Source organism: Phallusia mammillata, chromosome 3, assembly GCF_965637545.1.
Source record: "Phallusia mammillata chromosome 3, kaPhaMamm4.hap1.1, whole genome shotgun sequence".
Lineage (NCBI taxonomy): Eukaryota > Metazoa > Chordata > Ascidiacea > Phlebobranchia > Ascidiidae > Phallusia > Phallusia mammillata.
This window is the reverse complement of record NC_137254.1, coordinates 23,865,888-23,886,912: the sequence shown is the minus strand read 5'-3', so window position 1 is coordinate 23,886,912 and position 21,025 is coordinate 23,865,888. Positions and strand designations below refer to the sequence as shown.

Here is a 21,025-nt window from a genome sequence, read left to right as displayed (position 1 = left end):
ATCATTATAACTGTAACCGTTTACTTCCAAACTTGTCGTTCGATTTTTCGTACAAACTGAACAGTGAGTAACCGAAAACATATCGACTCGTGTACAAACAAAAATGTTTTAATATGATAACATTGTACCAGGAATGTTGTGGTGGGTTGCAAAATTCAACAATTAGTAAAAGCTCCACATTTAATATATCTGTACTAATTCGATGAAGTATACAATCAGTGATTTGCAAATTTATCTCACTGGGTAACGTTAAGTGTTTGCATTAGTCGATATGGTAGAGCTACTAACACCATAACGAGAATCAGGACTTCGCTTTCACAAGGGGGCGTAAAGAGCTGAATTTTTCTTCAGCGGCTATAAATGGGTTGGGTTGGGAAATATTTGCATAAAATTTTTACATCAGTAACTAATTTTTTGGGTTAATATATACCTTACCCCGACCCTAATAGCCCTAACCGTGAGCATTTTTGGTGATATAACCAATCAAATTTGGGGGTAGATTCTCGTTATGGTGTTAGTAGCTCTACCAGTCGATGTACGCAACAATTGTGATTGTGATTGTTTTGTTTGGTAAACTGCTTACCGATGGTGCTAGTTTCACAGATGATATTTTATCGCCTTCGCCGCCCCACGCTGTCCAGGTTGGGTATTCACCGGGTTTCAAAAGGTAACAAACACCCGTGTAATTTTCTCCGTTGTAGACAATCCATCTGCAATAAATACAACAGTAGTCAGTATACCTTTCATTAGTCTTCGAAAAGTGTTAACCTTACAAACAGATTTTAAAAATAAGATTTTTCTTTGGATAAGAATATTACTCACGGAGCTCCTTCCACTTTGATGGACGACACAACGTTGTTCATTCCCTGCGTACTGAGGTTAGCACTTGGTGCAGTCAACTCAACATTTTTTCCGTTGAAACTCGGGTCAGCAAAAAGAGTTATCTAACAAAATAAGCATGATTTTTGCTATAATTTTTTATTGAAAATTAATATGAAAAGTCAGAACAGAAAGTATAAACGCTTTTTCAGCTTCGATTTTCCAACAATATACATTTCGTACCTTTGCCATGCTTTTCGTGGTGATGCTATATATTAGGGCTTTTTGCTAACGTTTTGGGCATAGATGTGGCTAAACGTATACTGTTTATGTTTTCAATTTTGAAAATAGTTTAGTCGTCGCAAACTATCAATTTCTAGCCTCCAAATTTCGACAAGGGTGCAAAGTGGTCGGCAACTGCTACCGACAAGTTTAGGATCATTTTATCGGCTTTAATCCAAAAAACGTTTCCTGTGTAAACCCAAAGAGCATAATTTGATAATGAGACTGTCATTATTTTGGTCAATTGCAGCAACCTGCTGTCCCTACAACCTGCTTGCCTTATATTCTGCGAGTTATGACCACCTCGCCGAAAGTCATCTCGTTTAAAGTTTAATGTCACGTACAACCTATCAACCGATATTTGTCCAACAAGGCTGTTGTTTGCAAATCGTAAAAGGTATACCGCATACTCTGTTCTTCTACTAGCTGGGGTTGTGGCGATGATTTTGCAGTTTTGCAAAGCGTGCTAAACCCTGCAATGGGCAAGTAAATATTATGTGCCTTACATGTAAAAAAGCACGACATAACGTATTTGCACAATGGTTTTGACGAGTTCTAAAATTTCATGCATTTAATGCAGTAAGGGGATCGGAGTTTGACGATCTATCTCAATTTGTAACGAACTGCCGTTTTCCCCTTTGTTTTGATAAATATCTTTACAAACACTGTAGAGGACTCTGATGGGTATTTAATGGTCACACTTTATGGTTGCTCTAATTGGTGACACTGTAACATAATACCATTTTAATGTCAATTGTTAAATACGATCTGCTTTTCTGTGTAGTAATAATGGTTTGGTGGTAATTGCGATATTTTTTAATCCCTCACCACAACTGTATAGTCATCACACAACAAGCTACTTGTTAAACAAGCGCATTGCGATTACTGTGATGGATTTTAAGCGAAAATTTTCAGTTAATGTAAAACCTAAGTTGCATTATTTAAAATTTCTCACCTTTGACATGATTTTTTCCGTCGGTGTTGTGAACAAACACAAATGCAGTTTTAAGTAAGAAAAATAAATCCTGCTTAAAAATTTGTTTTTCCCAATTAATTGGTTATTAACGTCATCACATAGGGTTGTTGCAATTGGCAGAAATATTTAAAGGCATTCGAATGATTACTGTTTTTCTCGCTGCAATCGGCAGTTTTTAACTCTCAAACTCAGGCAAACTGCTGTAAACACAGCGGTCTAGGGCTTTATAAAGTTTGATAGTGTCGGGCAGTGGTCGTCATTAAATTATTCGACCTAATATGACTTAATCTGCAGAACACCCTAGTTAATAAGCCAGAACTCGAAACCAATTCCAGCAGATTGGATGTTTCTCCATAGGGACTCCCGCACACACATCTAAGCGACTGTCAACGTTTTGTTTTTTCTTATCTGCTTCCACAAATGGCTTGTAGCGTCTCTTATAGCGTTGAAAACTTTTTTCTGCGACGTACTCAACCAGGTGTGTACTGAAGCAGCCATCCATGCAAGATTTATTGCATTCAGGGTCTATGATCCATTCAAAATGTGGACATGCCAAATAAATTTATATTTTGTTTTGGACATTAGGTTTGGAACTGCTTCAGTACTCACAATATTGTAACTACAGAACGAAGAATTATTTGCACATACGGTTTGAGCAATTTGTAAACAAAAATGGTTTGGAATGTCAAACTTATGTGGCAAATTATTACGTACGTTTGCGATACTGGTTGCAGTTTCCAAAAGTTTTGAAGTATGTACGGTGAAGAAAGTTATATAAGTTTGCACAACCTTTATCAAAGGCCACTGCCAAATGCCATTTTCGCTGCAGGTGCAAGGCAGTTTAGCAATGCTAGACTACCAATGTAGTGCATTCACCTGTAACTATTCCTCAAGCAGCAACCACTCTGCTTTTTTATCCACCTGCGCCCGTTCTTGGTGTACAATACAACCAGTCTTATATCAAATTACTTTCCGTCTCACGCGATGCCTTGCCCTTTACTCTATTATCTAAATTTTGGTTACTAAACGGTTCAATACACAACACGTGTAGGCTGCACCGAAATGTAGTGGTGCAACGATAATAACGCCGATTACTTGCTCCCTTCAAAGTTTTTCGTTTCGTAAAATTTCCAAAGTAAACCTTGCTGAGGCGAGAAACAAAAGATTGTTTGTACATTCCCTTGAATCTGAAAGTCAACCAATGCGCAATTATTTCCGTTACGAGGATAAATACAGTCGTAACCAAAGAAGAATGATTACGTGTTTCGATGAACTTTGAGGAAAGTGCTGATGTGTTTAGTTGGCGATTTAGGGCTTCTTATACCCAACAAAGCCATATTGCATAACTTCACCCAACAACACTCAAGGCCCAGTACGCAACGGCGCTAATATTAATTAAGTTATTGGAATCGCGTGCACACTTCGTCGACCTGGGTCGCTTCGACATGTGAATTAGCATATCAGTGGTGTTAGACAGGGTTGACATTTTGTTGAGTAATATCAGCCACCTACACACTTTTTCTGCACAAACAGGTTTTTCGATAACCACATTTTACACGTAAAGTGGCAATTATTTAGCAAGATGGATGCACAAGCTGAATCAGGTGTATTGCTAATCCGCATTCAACCTTGGTGTGTTGCAATCGCAACCAGACATGTAACCGCTTGGAATGGCAGAAACTGCAAGCTTCGCAGATTTGACTGCACAAGAGGTACCCATCGAAATGCAACCGCATGATACTACTTGCTATAAAACAGGAGTCCCGCCCGAAGTTTGTTAGGTATTGAACTTGTATCTCCTTTGTGGAATATGTGTTTTTAAAATTTGTCTATTAATCCATCGATACTGAACCCTTTGAGAAAATACAACCGGTTAAGGTCATAGAGCAGAAAGAAATAATTCCTCGAATTGCAAGAAAAGCGCTTTGTCAGAGTTGAATCGAGGTGAAAAGCGCTGAACCATGTCTGGTTCCCGCGCCTGTCTAGTGTTATGGAAAAATTCGAGTCAGTTTCGGGCCTTGTGTCCAAGTCTGCCTAATTTTCATTCTGTCATGGGATATTTGTGAACGCGCACAATGTGTGTAATGATTTGTTGTGAACATTTGTCAACCCGCTGATCTTTGCGCATACATATTTGTCAAATTCTCTTATTTGGTAAACTTTTGGGCATAATGTATTTTGTAAACAACAAAACAAGTTCGGACTTTCAATTATCGATCGCTTTCATATCTCTGCGCCAAAAGCCAAACTATGTTAACACGTCTTTTACCGCCATCCGTGAGAAAAGCGCCCGACTTCTAAACCGTACTATTTTTTTTATTATAACTGTACTTGGTTGCAATATAAGCCACTAGAAGAAAAGCATATCTTACGAACGTGAAACAGTGCGTTTTAATGTAGCAAAGTAGTGGCTTGCGATGTTTGGTTTGCTCACAATGCAGGAAACGTTTGCGGTTAGAACTAATAAATAAGAGGCACATGGTACCAAAAAAGAACAAGCCGAACTTTTACCTCGTGTTTTTCTGAACACACTATAGGACTCTAGCCGAAAAACGCTAAAAGGGTTTGTACCTGGGTCTTATGGTTTTTAATGAAATGTTAACTAAAATTAGTTTCACTCTCAAAAACGCACAAATGCATTACATAGGCTTGCCTTAGTGCATCATGATTATAGCCACAATCCCCGATAGTACAAATTTTTTTTTTTTTCTTCACGGGGTTCGAACCCAGGACACTCCCGGGAACGAATCCCGATCAGGTTTTTTTTATGTCTGTATATGGGTCAAGCTCGCCAGGCCATTCGGCCAAGTTCCTGCCCAGATACTACAAATTGCTATATGTATCGTCATGCAAGTTTGATGCCAGCGCCTAATATCGCTTTGATTTTTTTAAATTTGTTGCCACCAGTGGGCACAAGTGGATTTTTATCAGAATTTTCAGTAGCGGTGTACAAGCATTGGCTCTTGGCTGCGTACACCAACCCAACATGCACAGTAAATGTCTTTTCTATTGTTGCGTTAAGGGCGTAATTTGCACTGGGTAGAAAACAGCTTTGTACCTCAAAGTATAATTAAATTCGCGTCTTCAAGCAGATGGCTTGTTTGAAAGCAAACAACACAAATGGTTTGGGGTATTTTTTGTCTTTTATTTACACACTTGCTTGTAGATTGTGTAGATGCTTTGATGAATAATTTAGTTGCTTATGGTTGTACTGCTGCACTTTACATGCTCAAATGCGTTATTGCGTTTCATGAGAAGGTCAAAAGTTCTAGGTCCTTTTTCAACAGCAATGCTGACATATACATCAGAAAGGCCAACTTCTCTGCTAATCGTTTTCGAATTGTCGTTTTTGTGCGAAAATCTTGTTTATCTCTATAACTCCCCCAAACAACTCTTCTTGCAATTGTATTTTACGCACTAAAAATTTGAACTCTTGTTCATGTCGCATGGCTCAGGGTAAATCACACTTATACATAAAAAAACGTTTAATAAAATCAACTTTCGACATTTCATATGTGTTTGGTTGTTATTTTTTCCAATATATTGTAGGATAATAGGCATATTCGTTACTTTGTACTATTCGACTAGTTTTACAGAAGACATTGTATCGTTGACGCCTCCCCACGCATTCCAAGTCGGGTAGCTGCCACATGTCACAGTTTGGCACGCGCCCTCGTAATTCACATGTTGGTACACAATCCACCTGTAAAAGTAACATTATGCAAAAAAATTGTTTGGTACAAACGAAACAGTTTACAGATGTGGTTTCCGTTCGAGTAATAATTAAAGCTTGTACTTACGTTGTGCGAATCATTTAAATGGGTGACAGTGTGTCACCGTGACACGCAGTCATTCACTCCGTAATTACCAAGTGTGTTTTAGCGTGACAATTACACTAAAATCAGGTGACTTGTTTAAGTTGCATTTGAAGAATATACTTACGTCCCCCCTTCAACTTTAATGGAAGACACGCAATCATTCATTCCGTATTCCGGAAGGGCATAACACGACTCAGTCAAGGTTACACATTTTCCACAGTAATTGGCATCAGCGTAAAGAGTAATCTAAAAAAATCGCATTTTGGTGATAGTCTAGTTTGAGCAACGTTGCAACTGTTTATTCATTTTCGATGTGAAATATTGTGAATTGAAATTTAGGTTCCAAAAAAACATTTACCTTGGGCATGGTTTCTTTTGGTCTATTGAAGTCGCGGTACAATTATAGCAAACAATTTTTTAGGACAGAATTTTCACTTCCTACAAATAAATGCCATGGGTTTAGTAAAATCTTTGATTTCCATCTACACTCTTTATGTGAAGTATGCAACTACACGGGTTCTTTAGGTCCTAAATCATAAACGTGGTTTAACTAACATCGTTGTAGTAAAGCTGACATCCTAACTTGATGTCTTATTCTACTGAAAACGCCGTATGAAGTAGAAATGTTTCGCTTATTTTATACGCTTTTTACCTCGGCAGAAACAAGAACGCGCAGAAACTTAAGACACCTGACCTCAGTCTACTGTTACTTTACTCTGTGCATGTATCCTGCTTGCATTTGGATGAGCGAGCTATGACCCTAGCCAAATAAAGTTCTCTCTTTTATAATTTGGTTTCACGTGCATCCATGAGTCAGACATTTTAGTGGTGCAACAGAAAAAAAGCTTACTTGCACTGTTTGACATTGAGGTGGGATGTTTTTTGTGACCTCATGTTAGTAATTCCAGGAACTGCTGGTAACAAGTCAGATGACGTAAACAAAGTTCTTCCTCCTCGTGAAATGTTCTATTCAGGTCACAAATCACACCATCATTCTTCTGAGATCATCTTACAGCTGTTGTCTTTCAATCAGTACCTGATACCCGGTTTCAACCCCGTGTCAGTAATTCCTGGAACTGGCCAGATCAGGTCGGACATTACATCATACTTTCGAAATCTTAAAGGTATCTAGAATAATTGATTTCTCTGCTACCTGAGATTGGGTTGATATATTGTTGCGTTTCAAGTTTCGGCAAATCTTGCTTTATGAGTTTATATAACCTCTGCTATATTTGCTGTGCGCAAATGGTAAAGACAACTGACAAGCACAATGGTGGATTTTTGATTTTACTTTCGTTGAAAAAACAAACAAACAGTTGTTTGTTTAATGAGAACAATTATAAGGTGATGTGTTTATTATCACTGGTACATGGCTTGACAAAAGTACCAAAGCCTAACGCCCTTTAACATATCACTTTATGGCAGTTATAACCCCTTAAAAACATATCCTTCCACACATTTATTTTCCTTTGAGCGTTTGCATACGGTCAGCCTGCCATACAAATATAGGTTTCACGAAACTTAGCTCCGAATTGAAAAATGCGGTATAATTGTTTTTTCTGACAGTGATTTCAATCGCGAAATTGTGGTCATTCGTTTTGTTTTTTCTAATTTAATGTAGAAAGGGCAAATAGTTAATTCAAATCAGCTTAACATTCTTTGTTAACTGTTGTTTAGGAGGTACATTACATCATAAGTACTACCGACACTGCAGAGCATTGAACAATAAACCAAATTTAATGATTTGTTACAAGGAAAACAGTTTTTCCCCCTAAATGAAACCATCGTCGCTTACTCTTTAATTTCTTTGGAAATTCTTTGTAACTCTTTGCAAATTAATAACAATGTTTTAAGGAAAAGATACATTTGCAAGGCTCGGTTTTGCATGCAAAACTTTGTGGTGCAACAAGAAAGAAGCTTACTTGCACTGAATATATCAACATTCCTTCAACCGGTAAAGTGTTCAGCCACATTGAGGTGGAATTTTTTTGTCACCCCATGTTATTAATTCCAAGAACTGGGGACAAGCCCGGTGACGTATACAAAGTGCTCCCTTTTTCGTGAGACATTCTATTCAGGTCACGAAGCGTACAAACATTCTTCTGTGGTCAACTTACAGGCGTTGTCTTGCAAGTCGTCACAAGTGTCGGACGTAATTGTTTTTTGCTCCCTGATTTTAACGTTGTGTGACAATATACTGGATTTGGTACAAATTATACACAATTTGTTTAAGGTATATTGTGTGAAAACTGTCTCTAAACGTTGCTGCTTTGTATCACACGTTTATGGAAAGTAGTGTTGTTGTGACAGGGAACTTAAATGGTTTGGCAAATGACAGGTGCCCTTAACGTCTTTTCTGACGTGCAAATTCGAACGTCGTTAAATTTAGGGATTACATTTAAGTGCTTTATCACTTGGGTTTTACACTTATAGCGGGCTCAGAGTTGTAAGTCGGGCCGGGTTAGGAAATATTTACTCAAATTCGAACATACTGCTTTAAGAAGTTGTTACGCCCGAAATAACTGTGTGAGTTATTGGATGTTAAACTTTCCACTCCACTTTCAGTTGAAACAAATGCTCTCCTCATGGCCAAAGACAAATTGCAAAATTAAAATGACAAGCGCAGTTAACAATTTATACCTTCCACAAACTGACCTTAGGCTTTGTCACAAGGACATACTACTGGGGTGCATAGACCACCACTTTACTTTTGTACAGGTTTTGACACTGTTATAAGGACTTTCAGCCTTTCATTCCTTTTCTCCATTATATCGTCAGTCGTAGACATGTCATTGTGTACATCCCAGTAGGGAACAAAAAACTGTTCACGGATTGTGACGCATAGCGATATTTAACACTGGCTGTAACTTGATCTATAACAGCATGTCCTTAAGAAACACTTGTCTACTTTCCTGAAACTAATTACCCGCCGCTTTACCCGGTCAGGGTAACAAAAAAGCAAGTTGCCGTTTAACAGTGCAATTAGGTTAACATTTACAAAAAACACAAAAAAAATCATCTTTATCCTATTTTCGTAATGACTACGGTCGCAAAGTTGTTTGTCATTTCATTATTCTATTTTTTGATGAGCAATTGAAGTTGTAAATTATACAAATCCCTAAAGATGTTGCACATACGAATCTTATGCGAAATGTACCATGTTACTATAGAATTATATTAGACCCTGGGTCGGACGGAATGTCGATTGTGTACTAAATTGAAGGCCAGTGTAGTTACACGTGAGTGTCACATGACCGCCTTTTAAAACAATATAGAGGCACAAGGTGGACAGAGACACAGCTATGCAAAAAACGCCACCTGATTTTGCCCCTCGAAGCCTATCTGGCATTTCAAAAACGTTTTTACTTGAAACGCGTTTTACATATTGGTTTAGGCTGGTAACTTATAGGTTATTTTGCTGCGGCTGTCTTCTAGATGTTTGGATTTTTATGTCTTGTTTACATAAATACTTTGAAGAGTTTAAATTTTTATCGTTTTACAAAACGCACAAATGCATTACAGATGCCCAATGTTTCTTGACAATAGCCTTAATGACATGTACTACAAAATGCAAGTCAAATCCCGCTAGTGCCCATTAGGTTTTAAATGTTTCTATAACTGTTACCACTAGTGGGCAGAAGTTATTCCCTGGTGGATTTTGGCTTTTTTTGATGGTTTATGTTTTGGTTGCTTATGGTTGAACTGCCAAACTTTACACACTTAAAAGCAACTCTCCTGCTTCTTGATATTCGATTGAAATCGGCCAATAATGTGACAGCAAAAATGCTGCAAGATTATACTTAGGTTATGGGTTATGTCTGTATATCCAAATTTTCTTACATTCCTGCATTCCTAAAAAACACACAATCATCAAATTGTTTTAACCAATATTTTATTGTTGTGTGCGTTAATATCGTGCAGGTTAAGAGTAAATTGATACTATAGTGTTTCCAGTTTCTATTCGACTAGTTTTACAGAAGACATTTGATCGTTGGCGCCTCCCCAAGCATTCCAAGTCGGGTAGTTCCCACATTTCACTGTTTGGCACGCGCCCGCATAGTCTACATGTTGGTAGACAATCCACCTGCAAAAGATCCAATGTTGAAGTCAAGCCAAATGTTGCAAACGAATATGTCGACTTTGGTGCCATATGTCGAGAGTAAACAAATATGTCGATTGTAAAAATGACACAAAATCAATTTGCACGAAACTAAACAGTTGTTTAAATTGCATTTAAAAAAAAATGTACGTACGTTCCCCCTTCCACTTTAATGGACGACACGCAATCATTCATTCCGTATCCATAATTACCAAGAGAGTTACATGATGAGGTCAAGGTAACACATTTCCCACAGTAATTTGCGTCAGCGTAAAGTGTGATCTGAAACGAAAAACAAACGATTTGGTAGGGCTAACGTCGTTTTAAGTGGTAATACAAAATACAGTTGATCTTTAACAGTTCGATGTTGCTTTAAATCATGGAATTTAATGATTTCAAAATTGAAACAACTTTTATTTTGTAAATTGAAAGTTAGATTCCAAAAAATATTTACCTTGGGCATGGTTTCTTTTGGTCTATTGATGTCGCGATACAGTTATAGCAAACAGAGTTTTAGGACAGAATTTGTACTTTCTTAAAATCAATGCATTTGCTTTAGTGAAATCTTTAATTTCCTTCTACGCTCTTTTTATATTAAGCATGCAATTACACAGTTTCTTTAGGTTCTAATAAACATGGTTTAACTAACATCGTCGTTGTAAAGCTGACATGCTAATTTTATGTCTTATTCTATTAAAACCGTCGGATTAGGTTCAACTGTTTAGGCTTATTTGGTCGAACACTTTCTACCTTGGCAGAAACAAGGATGCGAGTTGCTAACTTAAGTCAACTGTCCTACTGTTACAGATATCTGCACTCTGTTCAGCAGGTTATGACCCTAACCTACTAAATTTCTTCCTTTTATAATTTGGTTTCAGTTGCAATCCATGAGTCAGGCATTTTCGTGGTGCAACAAGAAAAGAGGACATTCTTTCAAACGGAGGTGTGTGCTGCTCCAGTTATGTAGGGGATACCCGGTTTCAACCCTGCGTCAGTAATTCCTGGAACTGGCCAGGTCAGGTCAGACATTACATCATACTTTCGCAATCTTTCTGGACTTGTTTTTCCCGCAAGCTGTCGAAATATCTAGAATAATTGATTTTTCTGCTGCCTAGGATTAGGTTAATATATTGTGGCGTTTCAAGTTTCGCCAAATCTTGCCTGATGAGTTTATAGAACCTCTGATATACTTGCAGTCCGCAAATAGTTCAGACAACTTGACAAGCACAATGGTGGATTTTTGTTTTTTACTTTCATTGAAAAGAAATAACAGTTGTTTGTTTGTTTGATAAGAAAAATTGTAATTTACTGTGTTTTTTATCACTGGTATATGGCTTATCGTTTTGAAAAAATATGACTAAAACCTTACGCCACTTGACATATCAGTTTGTTGGAAAAGTTGCTTATATCTCTAATCATATCCTTTCACAGACTTGTTTCCTTGTAGCCGTTTGCATACGGCCAACCTGCCATACAAAGATAGGTTTCACAAAACTTGGTTCCGAATTCAAAAATGTGGCATAATTGGTTTTTCTGTTTCCAGTGGTTTCAATGTTTGTCTTATTTGATGCGAAAAGGGCAAATAGTTCATTTGAAACAACTTAACATTTTTTGTTGTTGTTTGGGCGATACATTATATCTGACTGGAGAGCATTGAACAATAGCCCAAATTTGAAGATTTGCTAAGAGGAAAACAGTTTCTTCCCCCTAATGAAACCATCGTCGCCTACTCTTTGAAACTCTAAAAATTAATAACTTTGTTTAAAGGCGAAGGATGTATATACAAAGCTCTGTTTTGATTGCAAAAGTTTGTGGTGCAGCCGAAAAGAAGCTTACTTGCACTGAATATAATCAACATTCTTTCAACCGGTGAATTGTTCAGCCACAGTGAGGTGGGAATTATTGGTAATCCCATGTTAGTAATTCCAAGAACTGGAGACAAGCCAGGTGGCGTATACAAAGTTTTCCCTCCTCCTGAAATATTCTATTCAGGTCACAAAACACACGAACATTCTTCTGTGGTCAACTTACAGGTGTTGTATTACAAGCAGTACCTAACGTAATTGTTTTTTTTTTACTGTCGACTTCATGCCGTGACGGGGCGATTTTGCAATAAAAAAGATGATTCTGTGAGGATCACGAATAACGTTCTTTGCTACAAAGTCGTAGCTACATTTGGATACGGATGTCCTTGATGTCAATCATTGCGTACAGTGCATCAAAAAATATTTGGCTTTTGTGTCATGCGTGTAAATGTTTGAACCGATTGTAACATCATTCGTGCTAAACTTTAAAAACAAACTGGTTTGGCCTATATACGTTTCAGGCTACTTTGACGCTAATATGTGACGAGCAAGCAACCATGCCTGTGATTTGTCCTTCGGCTTCCGTTCCGCCAAGCCCGTGTGCAAATTTTAGCACATTGGAATGCTCAAACACAATGTTTTCACGGGGGCACCGATGTTTTTTAGCTCATATCAGTAATTCCTGGAACTATAGACAAGACAGGCTATATATGTTCAAAGTGAGCAAAATGATTGTTTGGTCGGTTACACATTCTTTTCAGGTCATGTGATCTTTTATCATTAGCTTATAATTGGTTCTCCCTCCTGGTGTTGTTTTGCAAACCGTGAAAATTATCCCACATAATTTGTTTGTCGAATGCCTGGGGTTGAAGCGATGATTTTGCAGTTTTGCAAAGTTCTGCTTGGCGTGCTAAACACTACAATAGGAAAATTATTTACGCATCTCTTTTTGTATAGGCTGCACATACCAGGTCTTTTGATATAAAAATTTGAGCCTCATTGACATGAAAACCGTTGACTGCCAATAGCGAAATTGTTTGTTCTTTTTTTGTTTTTTACCCTGGTGCAGAAACGTTTGGAACAGTAATCATTTCGCTTTCGACATAAACGGTTTGAAATGAGAAGCTGAACATGTCCTGAGCACGCTGGGGCAGTTGTAAAATCACACCCAAAGGTGTTTTGTGTAGTGCATGTAAAAATACTGACCTAACGTATTTGCCGAGTGGTCTTGACGAGCTCGAAAATTTCGTGCTCCAATCGATACCTATCTGCCTTTTTTCCTTTCGTAAAAATGCCTAAAACCATGTTGAAAGCCATTTACTCTATTCTGTTCGATTACTAAGGAAGATGGAAAATCAGAAAGTTTCGGTTTTTGAGGACAATGTTACAAAGCATTGCTTGTATTAAACTTATGTTGGTTTATTCCAAGGCATAGGTGTGTAGTTTGTCAAAACATCCTGCTGTTTCAGGTCCACCAGATTTTGTTTTACGTCATTTTAACCCATGACCACTGTAGCCCTTTTAAAAACCCCGTTTGAATCCCCGTGCAAGCAATTCTTGGAACTGGGGACAAGCCTGACTGTGTAATAACGCTCTGTTGCATTGGTAAAGGATTCTTTTCAGGTCATACAGCGTTTTATCAGTCTTTTGCGTTTATTTTTTCTAGGTTTTTTTGAACAAGCACCGGACATAATTGTTTTTTCTGCCTCCTGGGAAATCAGTAATGGTTTGTTGGTAATGTTGAAACATTTAAGGGCGATTTCTTTGTGTTCTAACAATTGTTTGTATGCATTTAGAGGACGAATTCATCCCTTTTTTGTCAATTTGATTGTTGTCTTCGCTATTCAATCGGTATGCATTCATTCAAACAACAGTGAGATCACATATTAATGAACTGCAGTCTGGCGTCACCGTGCGTTTTGAGAATTACACATGCACACAATAAATATTGTGGTAACAAATATAATCGCTTTGCCGAATAATGATGTACTATTATTATTTTGATAAAATTCTGCACAAAAACTCTTGAGGAGCATGTATAAATAAGGGTAACAATCTACGGACACTGGTACCATTTCAGAACCATTTTATTATTATTGTCTCCTACATATTGGTTCAGGACGAACTTTTGTCTTTTTTATGTTCATCGTGTTTGAACAAATTGTGTTTTGTTTGTGACGAACTCACCTCATTTTTTTCTTTGGTAGAACAGCATGTCCAACCAAGCGAAGTATGATGTCACGTGAAACTCACTGTGTGCAGCGCAGGAAAAAAATCCGCCCAGTCGGTTTTCGGCTTCCTGGGTTGTGGTGATGTAATCGTACGCTTAGCTAAGTTGCTTTTATCGGTCCGAAAGCTCGTTTTTTGCTGCATTAGGGGCCAATACATCCACTGCGACCTTTTCTTTTCTACCACCGTCTCATGGCACAAAAATGTTTAACCATGTAACTGTTATTTATGATAAACAAATAGAAATAGCTGTTTAGTGCTTGAACTGTCGGTTGTTGCTTTTTATGACGCTTGTACAGACCTGTTCCATGAAACACCTGTTGAAGTTTATCATGACTTAAGTATTTTATTATGTTTTCAACCTCAAAACTCTCTTTTCGGCCATACAACTTTTTTCTTTGGTATAAACGTAGTTCGGTCCCATATGTCCCGTATGAGCCAATCGTACAAATCATGATGTCACCGTTTTGTACATCGCAGCAATACAAATATTTGGTTATTAGTTGTGATGTGTTAGGCTCGCTATAACATCATTTGTGTTAAATATTAAAACGCAATATGTTATTAACAACTATTTATGTATGCCCACTTTAACTTACGCCTGACGAAAACTTACGGGCTACAGTGTAGCCTACATGGTGTTTAATTCTGACAAATAAAATATAAGTGTTAAAATCACAGTACGTCAGGCCCATTAAAGGCGCCATTACGAATCAGCCGGTCACCAAGTTTTTACCATCATATGACAAGGCGTAGGTTCGAAAAATCTAGCCCCAAGGCCCCCTATGCTAAGCTGACAATTAAATACAATTTTAACGTGTCATCTATCATTTCATGTCGGTTCGTAAACACTTTCATGGAAAAGCGTCTAGAGGTTCGGGTTTCTCTGAAGGAAATAATAGTAGTTTAATTGTTTTACTTTATGCAACAAACGTTTCAAAATTAGTAATCGCATTACAATTTAGCAAACAAAACTAAATAGCGTATAGTTTAGTTAGAGGTATACTACGTTTTTAATATCACTGACTGTTTCACAACTTTTATATTACTAACAGTCGTCACTGATTATAAATTGAAAATCCAGTCGATGGCAGCGTACACTTGGCCTTTAAAATTCCTTTTCTTTTTTAGACCGAAACGTCCAGCTTTCAAAGCAGTTAAAGCAAACAACACATGGCCGGCGTTATACATATTTTAAAGTAAGTTGACAGGTATCATAATTTGATAGTCGCGGGGGTTTAATTGTATACGTTGATCGATTGAGTCCTTGTCGGGTCAGGAAAATTTTCCTGCTACCGGCACCATGCAATCCGGTACAACCTGTTTCATGTGCGGTTTGCGTCCAACACCACTGAATATGTCTCTGCATGTTGCCTTGTCTATGCACCTGATTAACCAAGATGTTTTTGAACTACTTCCTTGACAGAAAAAAACCTTCTTAAAATTGTAGTGGTAACATCAATTTTTCTATTGGCACCAACTCTACTTTGCAGCCTAAATACTTTTTTGTCGTTAACTGTTATTGTGATCAAACTTGAATCTGCTTGTACACCAGTCAATTTCAATGAAATTAACTGTTGTGAAGCTCACTATTTTTTCTCCATGTTGTGAGGGTAAATCCTAACTGCTCGCTAAAAAATATAGAATCGGTAATGTATAACACTCTGAATAAATACTTTATTATTTCTTTTTGATAATACATTAAAAAGTTGAAAAATCCGAATAACGTGAAGTTATATATGAGTACGATATAGCTATATTTGCTTTATTTTTATTCTGCTGGTTTCACGGAAGACATTTTGTCGTTTGCTCCACCCCAAGATGTCCAATGTGGATAGTCGCCGGGTTTGAGTGTGTGACTTGTTCCTTTGAAGTCAGGATCATCGTAAACAACCCAACTTCAAAATTTGGATGATTTTAAGTCGTAATAAAAAAAAAGGTTTTCGCGTAAGCTTGTCGGTGGCATCACCTTTACATGAACTAATGATGTGGTAATAAAAATACTTAACTTAAACCAATTATAATGAAATCACTTTTTACTATGCATACATTATGCTATGCAACTTTTGTTGCAATTGGGTTTTGTGAAATTTACCTCAATTCTCCAACAACTTTGGCGGATGACACTTGGTCATTCACTCCTTGTAGCTTGAGATAAACAGATGCCTCAGTTACAAAAAATTTTTTTCCACCAAAATTATCGTCCGAATAGAGAATAATCTGAAAAATAAAAACATCGACAATTGTCCTTCATGACTTTAGTGACCTTTTTAAAAGTCGTAGTTTTTTTAACGTTTGCGATGTTGAAGTTTAATCACAAAATGTATCGTTTATTTTTTATTTCGATTATTGCGTCATGTTAGGTTAAACGGTTTCGTATGCAGGGTCTGTATGCTTCAATTATTTTAATTAAAAAAATTAATGGTATGAAAAAAATATTCACATAGTTCTTAGCTGGTTTCACAGAAGACATTTTGTCGTTTGCTCCACCCCAAGATGTCCAATGCGGATAGTCACCGGGTTGGAGTATGTGACTTGTTCCTTTGAAGTCAGGATCATCGTAAACAGCCCAACTTCAAAATTTAGACGAATTTAAGTCGTAATAAAAAAAAGGTTTTCGCGTTAGCCTGTCGGTGGCCTCACCTTTACATGTATTAATGATGTGTTAAATAAAAATATTTAACATATACATCATTAAATCACTTTTTACTATGCAAACATTATGCTATGCAACTTTTGTTGCAATTGGGTTTTGTGAAATTTACCTTAGTTCTCCAACAACTTTGGCGGATGACACTTGGTCATTCATTCCCTGCAGTTTGAGATAAACAGATGCCTCAGTTAAAAAAACTTTTTTTCCACCAAAATTATCGTCCGAATAGAGAATAATCTGAAAAACAAAAACATCGACAATTGTCCTTCATGACTCTAGTGACCTTTTTAAAAGTCGTAGTTTTTCTAACGTTTGCGAATTGCGATGTTGAAGTTTATTCACAAAATGTATCGTTTATTTTTTATTTCGATTATTGCGTTATGTTAGGTTAAACGGTTTCGTATGTAGGGTCTGTATGCTTCAATGATTTTAATTAAAAAAATTAATTGTATGAAAAAAAATTTTACGAAGTTCTCAGCTGGTTTCGCGGAAGATACTTTGTCGTTTGCTCCACCCCAGTCTGTCCAGCTTGCGTAGTCACCAGGGTTTAGAGTGTATTTCTGACCTTGGTAGTTTTTGTCGTCGTAAACTATCCATCTGCAGGAAATACAAATTTCATCCCAGTACACATTCGTTATCGCACATCGTCACACATTTTTTTAAAGAATTAAAAAGTTTTAACATATAAGTGAAAAAGTCCATATCAGGGTAGGAGGAAATCTATAAAATTTACACATACAGTAAATCGATCTTTCTACAATGGTGTAGTCAAGACAACCGAATTGCGAATTTCAAACAATACATTACTATTTTCGCTCTTATTTTCTCTGTGAGGTTAAATATAGAACAATAAGTGATTGTAGGTAATACAAAAACTCTATCTTTTAATAGGTTACAAAGATTTTACTTACCTTTCTCTCTCTTCTGGTGCTGTAAACAAATGTAATACAATTGTCAAAATCTACTTTACAAAAACAAAAAATAGAATTATTCTGGTATTTTCGTTTTGTCTCTCGATAAAATGGCATTTCAACATTTTGTCTTTATGAGAGTATTGTCACTGATTTTTGCTTATTTTACTGAAAGCGTTGGTGCGGCGGTAAGCGTAAAACGGTTTGTTCATTTGCCTTTGCAACCTATCGCGCGTCGCATTTTACACAAAGAGCTGCAACCGCTTTCCAAAAAATACGGAGTGCGTAATGTATAACGGTTTGTTCATCAATTACGTGATGTCATATTATAAGTACAATAAAACTGACTTTGCTTCAGTTTTATTACCCTGGTTTCGCCGAAGATATTTTGTCGTTTTGACCTCCCCATTTTGTCCAATACGGATACCTCCCAGGTTTGAGTATATGGCGTTTTCCCTGGTATTGATTATCTTCGTAGACAATCCAACTGTAATATTTCATGATTAAAATCGCAAGTTTTTGTTTTATGGGGTAAATACACAAACATATACAGAATGTACAAATAGTTATTAAATTTGCTTTACCAAGTTAAAAAAAACTTTAGTACTGTGGAACTTTTGTTTTTAAACTGTTTCCCAAATGTATACTTACTCTCCTCCCGTAACTACGATGGATGACGCATCGTTATTCATCCCGAATTCTGAAAGCGCCCCACATGCTTGAGTCAGTTCGACACTTTTTCCAGCGAAGTTCATATCTGAGTAAAGGATAATCTGAAAAATTAAACACCCAGTCAGTCCTTCTTTCTACTGTGATGTCGTCAAGACAACCGCTTTGGAATTTCAAGTTTCAAACAACACTAAAAAAAATTTTCGCTCTTTTTCGTTAATATTTTCCTTAATCGGAATTGCTATGAGGTTAAATTTGGAACCATAAGTAATTTCAGTTCATACAATAAACTCTATTTTCAATAGCATATAAGAAATCTTTCTTACCTTTGACATGTTTTTTGTTTCCGGTGTTGTGAACAAACACAATGCAATTTTTAAATTCTACTTAACAAAAATGGAGTTATTCTAATATTTCAAAAACTGTCATCCTTAGGCATTTTTACATTTATTTCATCAGAGCATCGGTACTAATTTCTGTTTATTTTACTGAAAGCTGTTGTGCGGCTTCAATCGTAAAACAATTTTTATTCATTTGCTTTTGAAACCTTTACATTCGTCGCATTTCACACAGACAACTGCAAATGCAACAGCTTAGAACTTTGTGATATGAAAGTTGCCGGTAACCGCTGCCGACAAACTGATCGCTTACTGGTCGGTTTTTATACACACAAACGACTGGGTACAGTGCAAGAAATTAAGTGCATTTAACAAGTCATTATAAACAATAAAACAGGAACAATACCAGCGATTCGACGCCGCTCTCATGACATCCATTTCCTTTTCTGTTTCTTATCTTGTTTTTCGCTCGAACAGAAATTAATTAAATTTATGTGTTTGTGACTGTCGTTGGTAATTAAAAACTGGCTGAAAATATTTTCCCCGGTATGGGCGTACCCAACCACAAATTATTTTGTGCCGACAAATCGCGAACTTTATAGCAATTCATATTTTTATTTAATTATTTCATTGGGTTCGGACGTTTTTGATTTGGAATCCCGATCAAGTTTTTATTACTGTGTGTGGGACAGGCTTACCTTACCATTTGGTCGTGCTTTCGCCCTAATTTTTAACTTAACTTCGAATAGAGTATTTATGCTAAGCCACAAAGCTCAAAACCCTGGCGAAGGTATTGATACCCTGTAAGAGATGTTGTTTTTACGGTTTGCTAATCTTTGGATGCGGGTTCTTGTGAATGCCACTATTTTGAAATGCCAATACCCGTGTTTGGGTTGTTTGGTAAACTACAAGTCAACTGTTGTGAGGCTCAGTATGTCCGTATCGTTTCGTTTTGCGAGGACAACTTTTTCTTCATGTTGTGACGGTAACTACTAACCGCTTGCTAAAAATGCAGAATCGGTAATGTATAACACTCTGCATAAATACTTTATTGTTCTACTTCATAATACATTGAAAAGTCACAAATACGAATAACGTGGTGATATACTATAAGTACGATATAGTTATATATTTTTTTTATTCTGCTGGTTTCACGGAAGACATTCTATCATTTGCTCCACCCCAAGATGTCCAATTTGGATAATTGCCAGGTGTGAGTGTGTGGCTTGTTCCCTCAAAATTAAAATCATAGTAAACAACCCAAATGCAAAATTTAGATGAATTTTAGTCGTAATAAAAAAGGTTTTCGCATAAGCTTGTTGGTGACGTCACGTTTGCATGTACAAATGATGTGGTGAATAAAAATATTTAGCATGTACCAATTATAATGAAATCACTTTTTACTATGCAAACTTTATTCTATGCAACTTTTGTTACAGTTAGGTTTTCGAAAATTTCTTTAATTCTCCAATAACTTTGGCGGATGGCACTTGGTCATTCATTCCGTGTTAAATGAGAACAGAACATGATGAAGTTACAAAGTCTTTATGAGAGTATTGTCACTGGTTTTTGCTTATTTTACTAAAATCAATGGTTTCACCGAAGAAGCATTGGTTTTGGTTCCTTTGTCTTTGCAACCTTTCACGCGTCGCATTTTACACAAAGAGCTGCAGTGTAATAGCTTAAAACTTCGTTGCCGACGAATTAAGCGCTTACATGTCGGTTTTTGTTCACAAAAAGGAAACGGGTAAGCACTCTGCCTGGAAATGAAAATGCATTGAACAATTTATCATACTTTTATAAAACTCATTTCCTAATGTTGCCTTAATGTGCTTGCGATAATTGTTATTAATGAACAACTAGCTATAAATCTGTTTTCCGACATAGAGCAAACATAGCCACGATTTGTCTTGGTACGTCAAACCATAAACTCAAAAAAGCTTAAAAGCTATTCATATTTTCATTTTTTAATTAATTTATTGGGTTCGAACCCAGGACGTTTTTGAAAAAAGTCCTGATCAGGTCTTAAATGTAGTTGTGTGGGGCAGGCTTCCTGAACAATTTGGCCATGTTTTTGCAAGTTTTGCACTCAACCTGGTGAAGCATGTTTTGTTTCTGGGCCCTCTTATGCACTGCATAAGCTTGTAAACTATCACAATTTAAGGAGATAATTTTAGCTTAAGGATTGACTTCCCAAACCCTGAAAAAAATTGACTGTTCCCGACTCCTACACGAAATATATCCTGTTTCTTGTGCGTTTTGTGTTCAACACTGGTATGTCTCTGTATGTTGCCTTGTCTATGTACCTGATTAAACTAGATGTTTTGGAGGATATCCTTAACAAATCTGAAATGATTTTTCACGAGAAAACTAGTGGCTTGCAGACATAAATACTCTGAATACACTGTTGCTGCCAGGCATAACGT

The 21,025-nt window shown here is 36.9% G+C and overlaps 4 protein-coding genes across 6 annotated transcripts in view; all 4 read right to left on the bottom strand.

Annotated features, from left to right (window-relative positions):
- The window catches only part of LOC145218392 (beta/gamma crystallin domain-containing protein 1-like), a 64,378-nt gene that overhangs the window by 3,575 nt on the left and 39,778 nt on the right, over window positions 1-21,025 (bottom strand). Inside the window, exons 11-12 of the mRNA XM_080085794.1 lie at window positions 823-944; window positions 584-710 (exon numbers count right to left, since the gene is read on the bottom strand). Of these exons, the coding sequence (XP_079941920.1) occupies window positions 584-710; window positions 823-944 (249 nt within the window). The remainder of the gene's footprint in view (window positions 1-583; window positions 711-822; window positions 945-21,025) is intronic.
- On the bottom strand, window positions 5,601-6,323 carry LOC145217410 (beta/gamma-crystallin-like). Its single transcript, XM_080084671.1, has 3 exons — window positions 6,254-6,323; window positions 6,020-6,141; window positions 5,601-5,780 (listed from the first exon to the last, which is right to left on the bottom strand). The coding sequence occupies exons 1-3, from the start codon at window positions 6,260-6,262 to the stop codon at window positions 5,654-5,656; spliced, it is 258 nt and encodes an 85-aa protein (XP_079940797.1). The 5' UTR covers window positions 6,263-6,323; the 3' UTR covers window positions 5,601-5,653.
- Window positions 9,804-14,672, bottom strand: LOC145218342 (beta/gamma-crystallin-like). Its single transcript, XM_080085751.1, has 3 exons — window positions 10,449-14,672; window positions 10,149-10,276; window positions 9,804-9,979 (listed from the first exon to the last, which is right to left on the bottom strand). Exons 1-3 carry the CDS (start codon window positions 10,455-10,457, stop codon window positions 9,853-9,855), a joined length of 264 nt encoding a protein of 87 aa, XP_079941877.1. The 5' UTR covers window positions 10,458-14,672; the 3' UTR covers window positions 9,804-9,852.
- On the bottom strand, window positions 15,684-19,508 carry LOC145218340 (gamma-crystallin N-A-like). Of its 3 annotated transcripts, none has more exons than XM_080085750.1 (8): window positions 18,588-19,508; window positions 18,244-18,365; window positions 17,960-18,079; window positions 17,593-17,611; window positions 16,794-16,918; window positions 16,472-16,601; window positions 16,124-16,248; window positions 15,684-15,926 (listed from the first exon to the last, which is right to left on the bottom strand). In XM_080085750.1, the coding sequence occupies exons 1-8, from the start codon at window positions 18,594-18,596 to the stop codon at window positions 15,800-15,802; spliced, it is 777 nt and encodes a 258-aa protein (XP_079941876.1). In that variant the 5' UTR covers window positions 18,597-19,508; the 3' UTR covers window positions 15,684-15,799. The 3 variants fall into 3 exon arrangements, with proteins under 3 accessions (XP_079941876.1, XP_079941874.1, XP_079941875.1); XM_080085748.1 differs by lacking the exon at window positions 17,593-17,611 and adding an exon at window positions 17,149-17,278; XM_080085749.1 differs by lacking the exon at window positions 17,593-17,611 and adding an exon at window positions 17,149-17,278 and having other exon boundaries at window positions 18,244-18,349.

Excerpts from the sequence above, each read along its gene's own strand:
- LOC145217410 (XM_080084671.1), bottom strand. Across the intron at positions 5,781-6,019 it reads ATTAAAGTTGAAGGGGGGAC|GTGGATTGTGTACCAACATG; the intron begins GTAAGTATATTC and ends TTACTTTTACAG.
- LOC145218342 (XM_080085751.1), bottom strand. Across the intron at positions 9,980-10,148 it reads ATTAAAGTGGAAGGGGGAAC|GTGGATTGTCTACCAACATG; the intron begins GTACGTACATTT and ends GATCTTTTGCAG.
- LOC145218340 (XM_080085748.1), bottom strand. Across the intron at positions 18,080-18,243 it reads ATCGTAGTTACGGGAGGAGA|TTGGATTGTCTACGAAGATA; the intron begins GTAAGTATACAT and ends GAAATATTACAG. Across the intron at positions 16,249-16,471 it reads TGAAACCAGCTAAGAACTAT|ATTATTCTCTATTCGGACGA; the intron begins GTGAATATTTTT and ends TTTATTTTTCAG.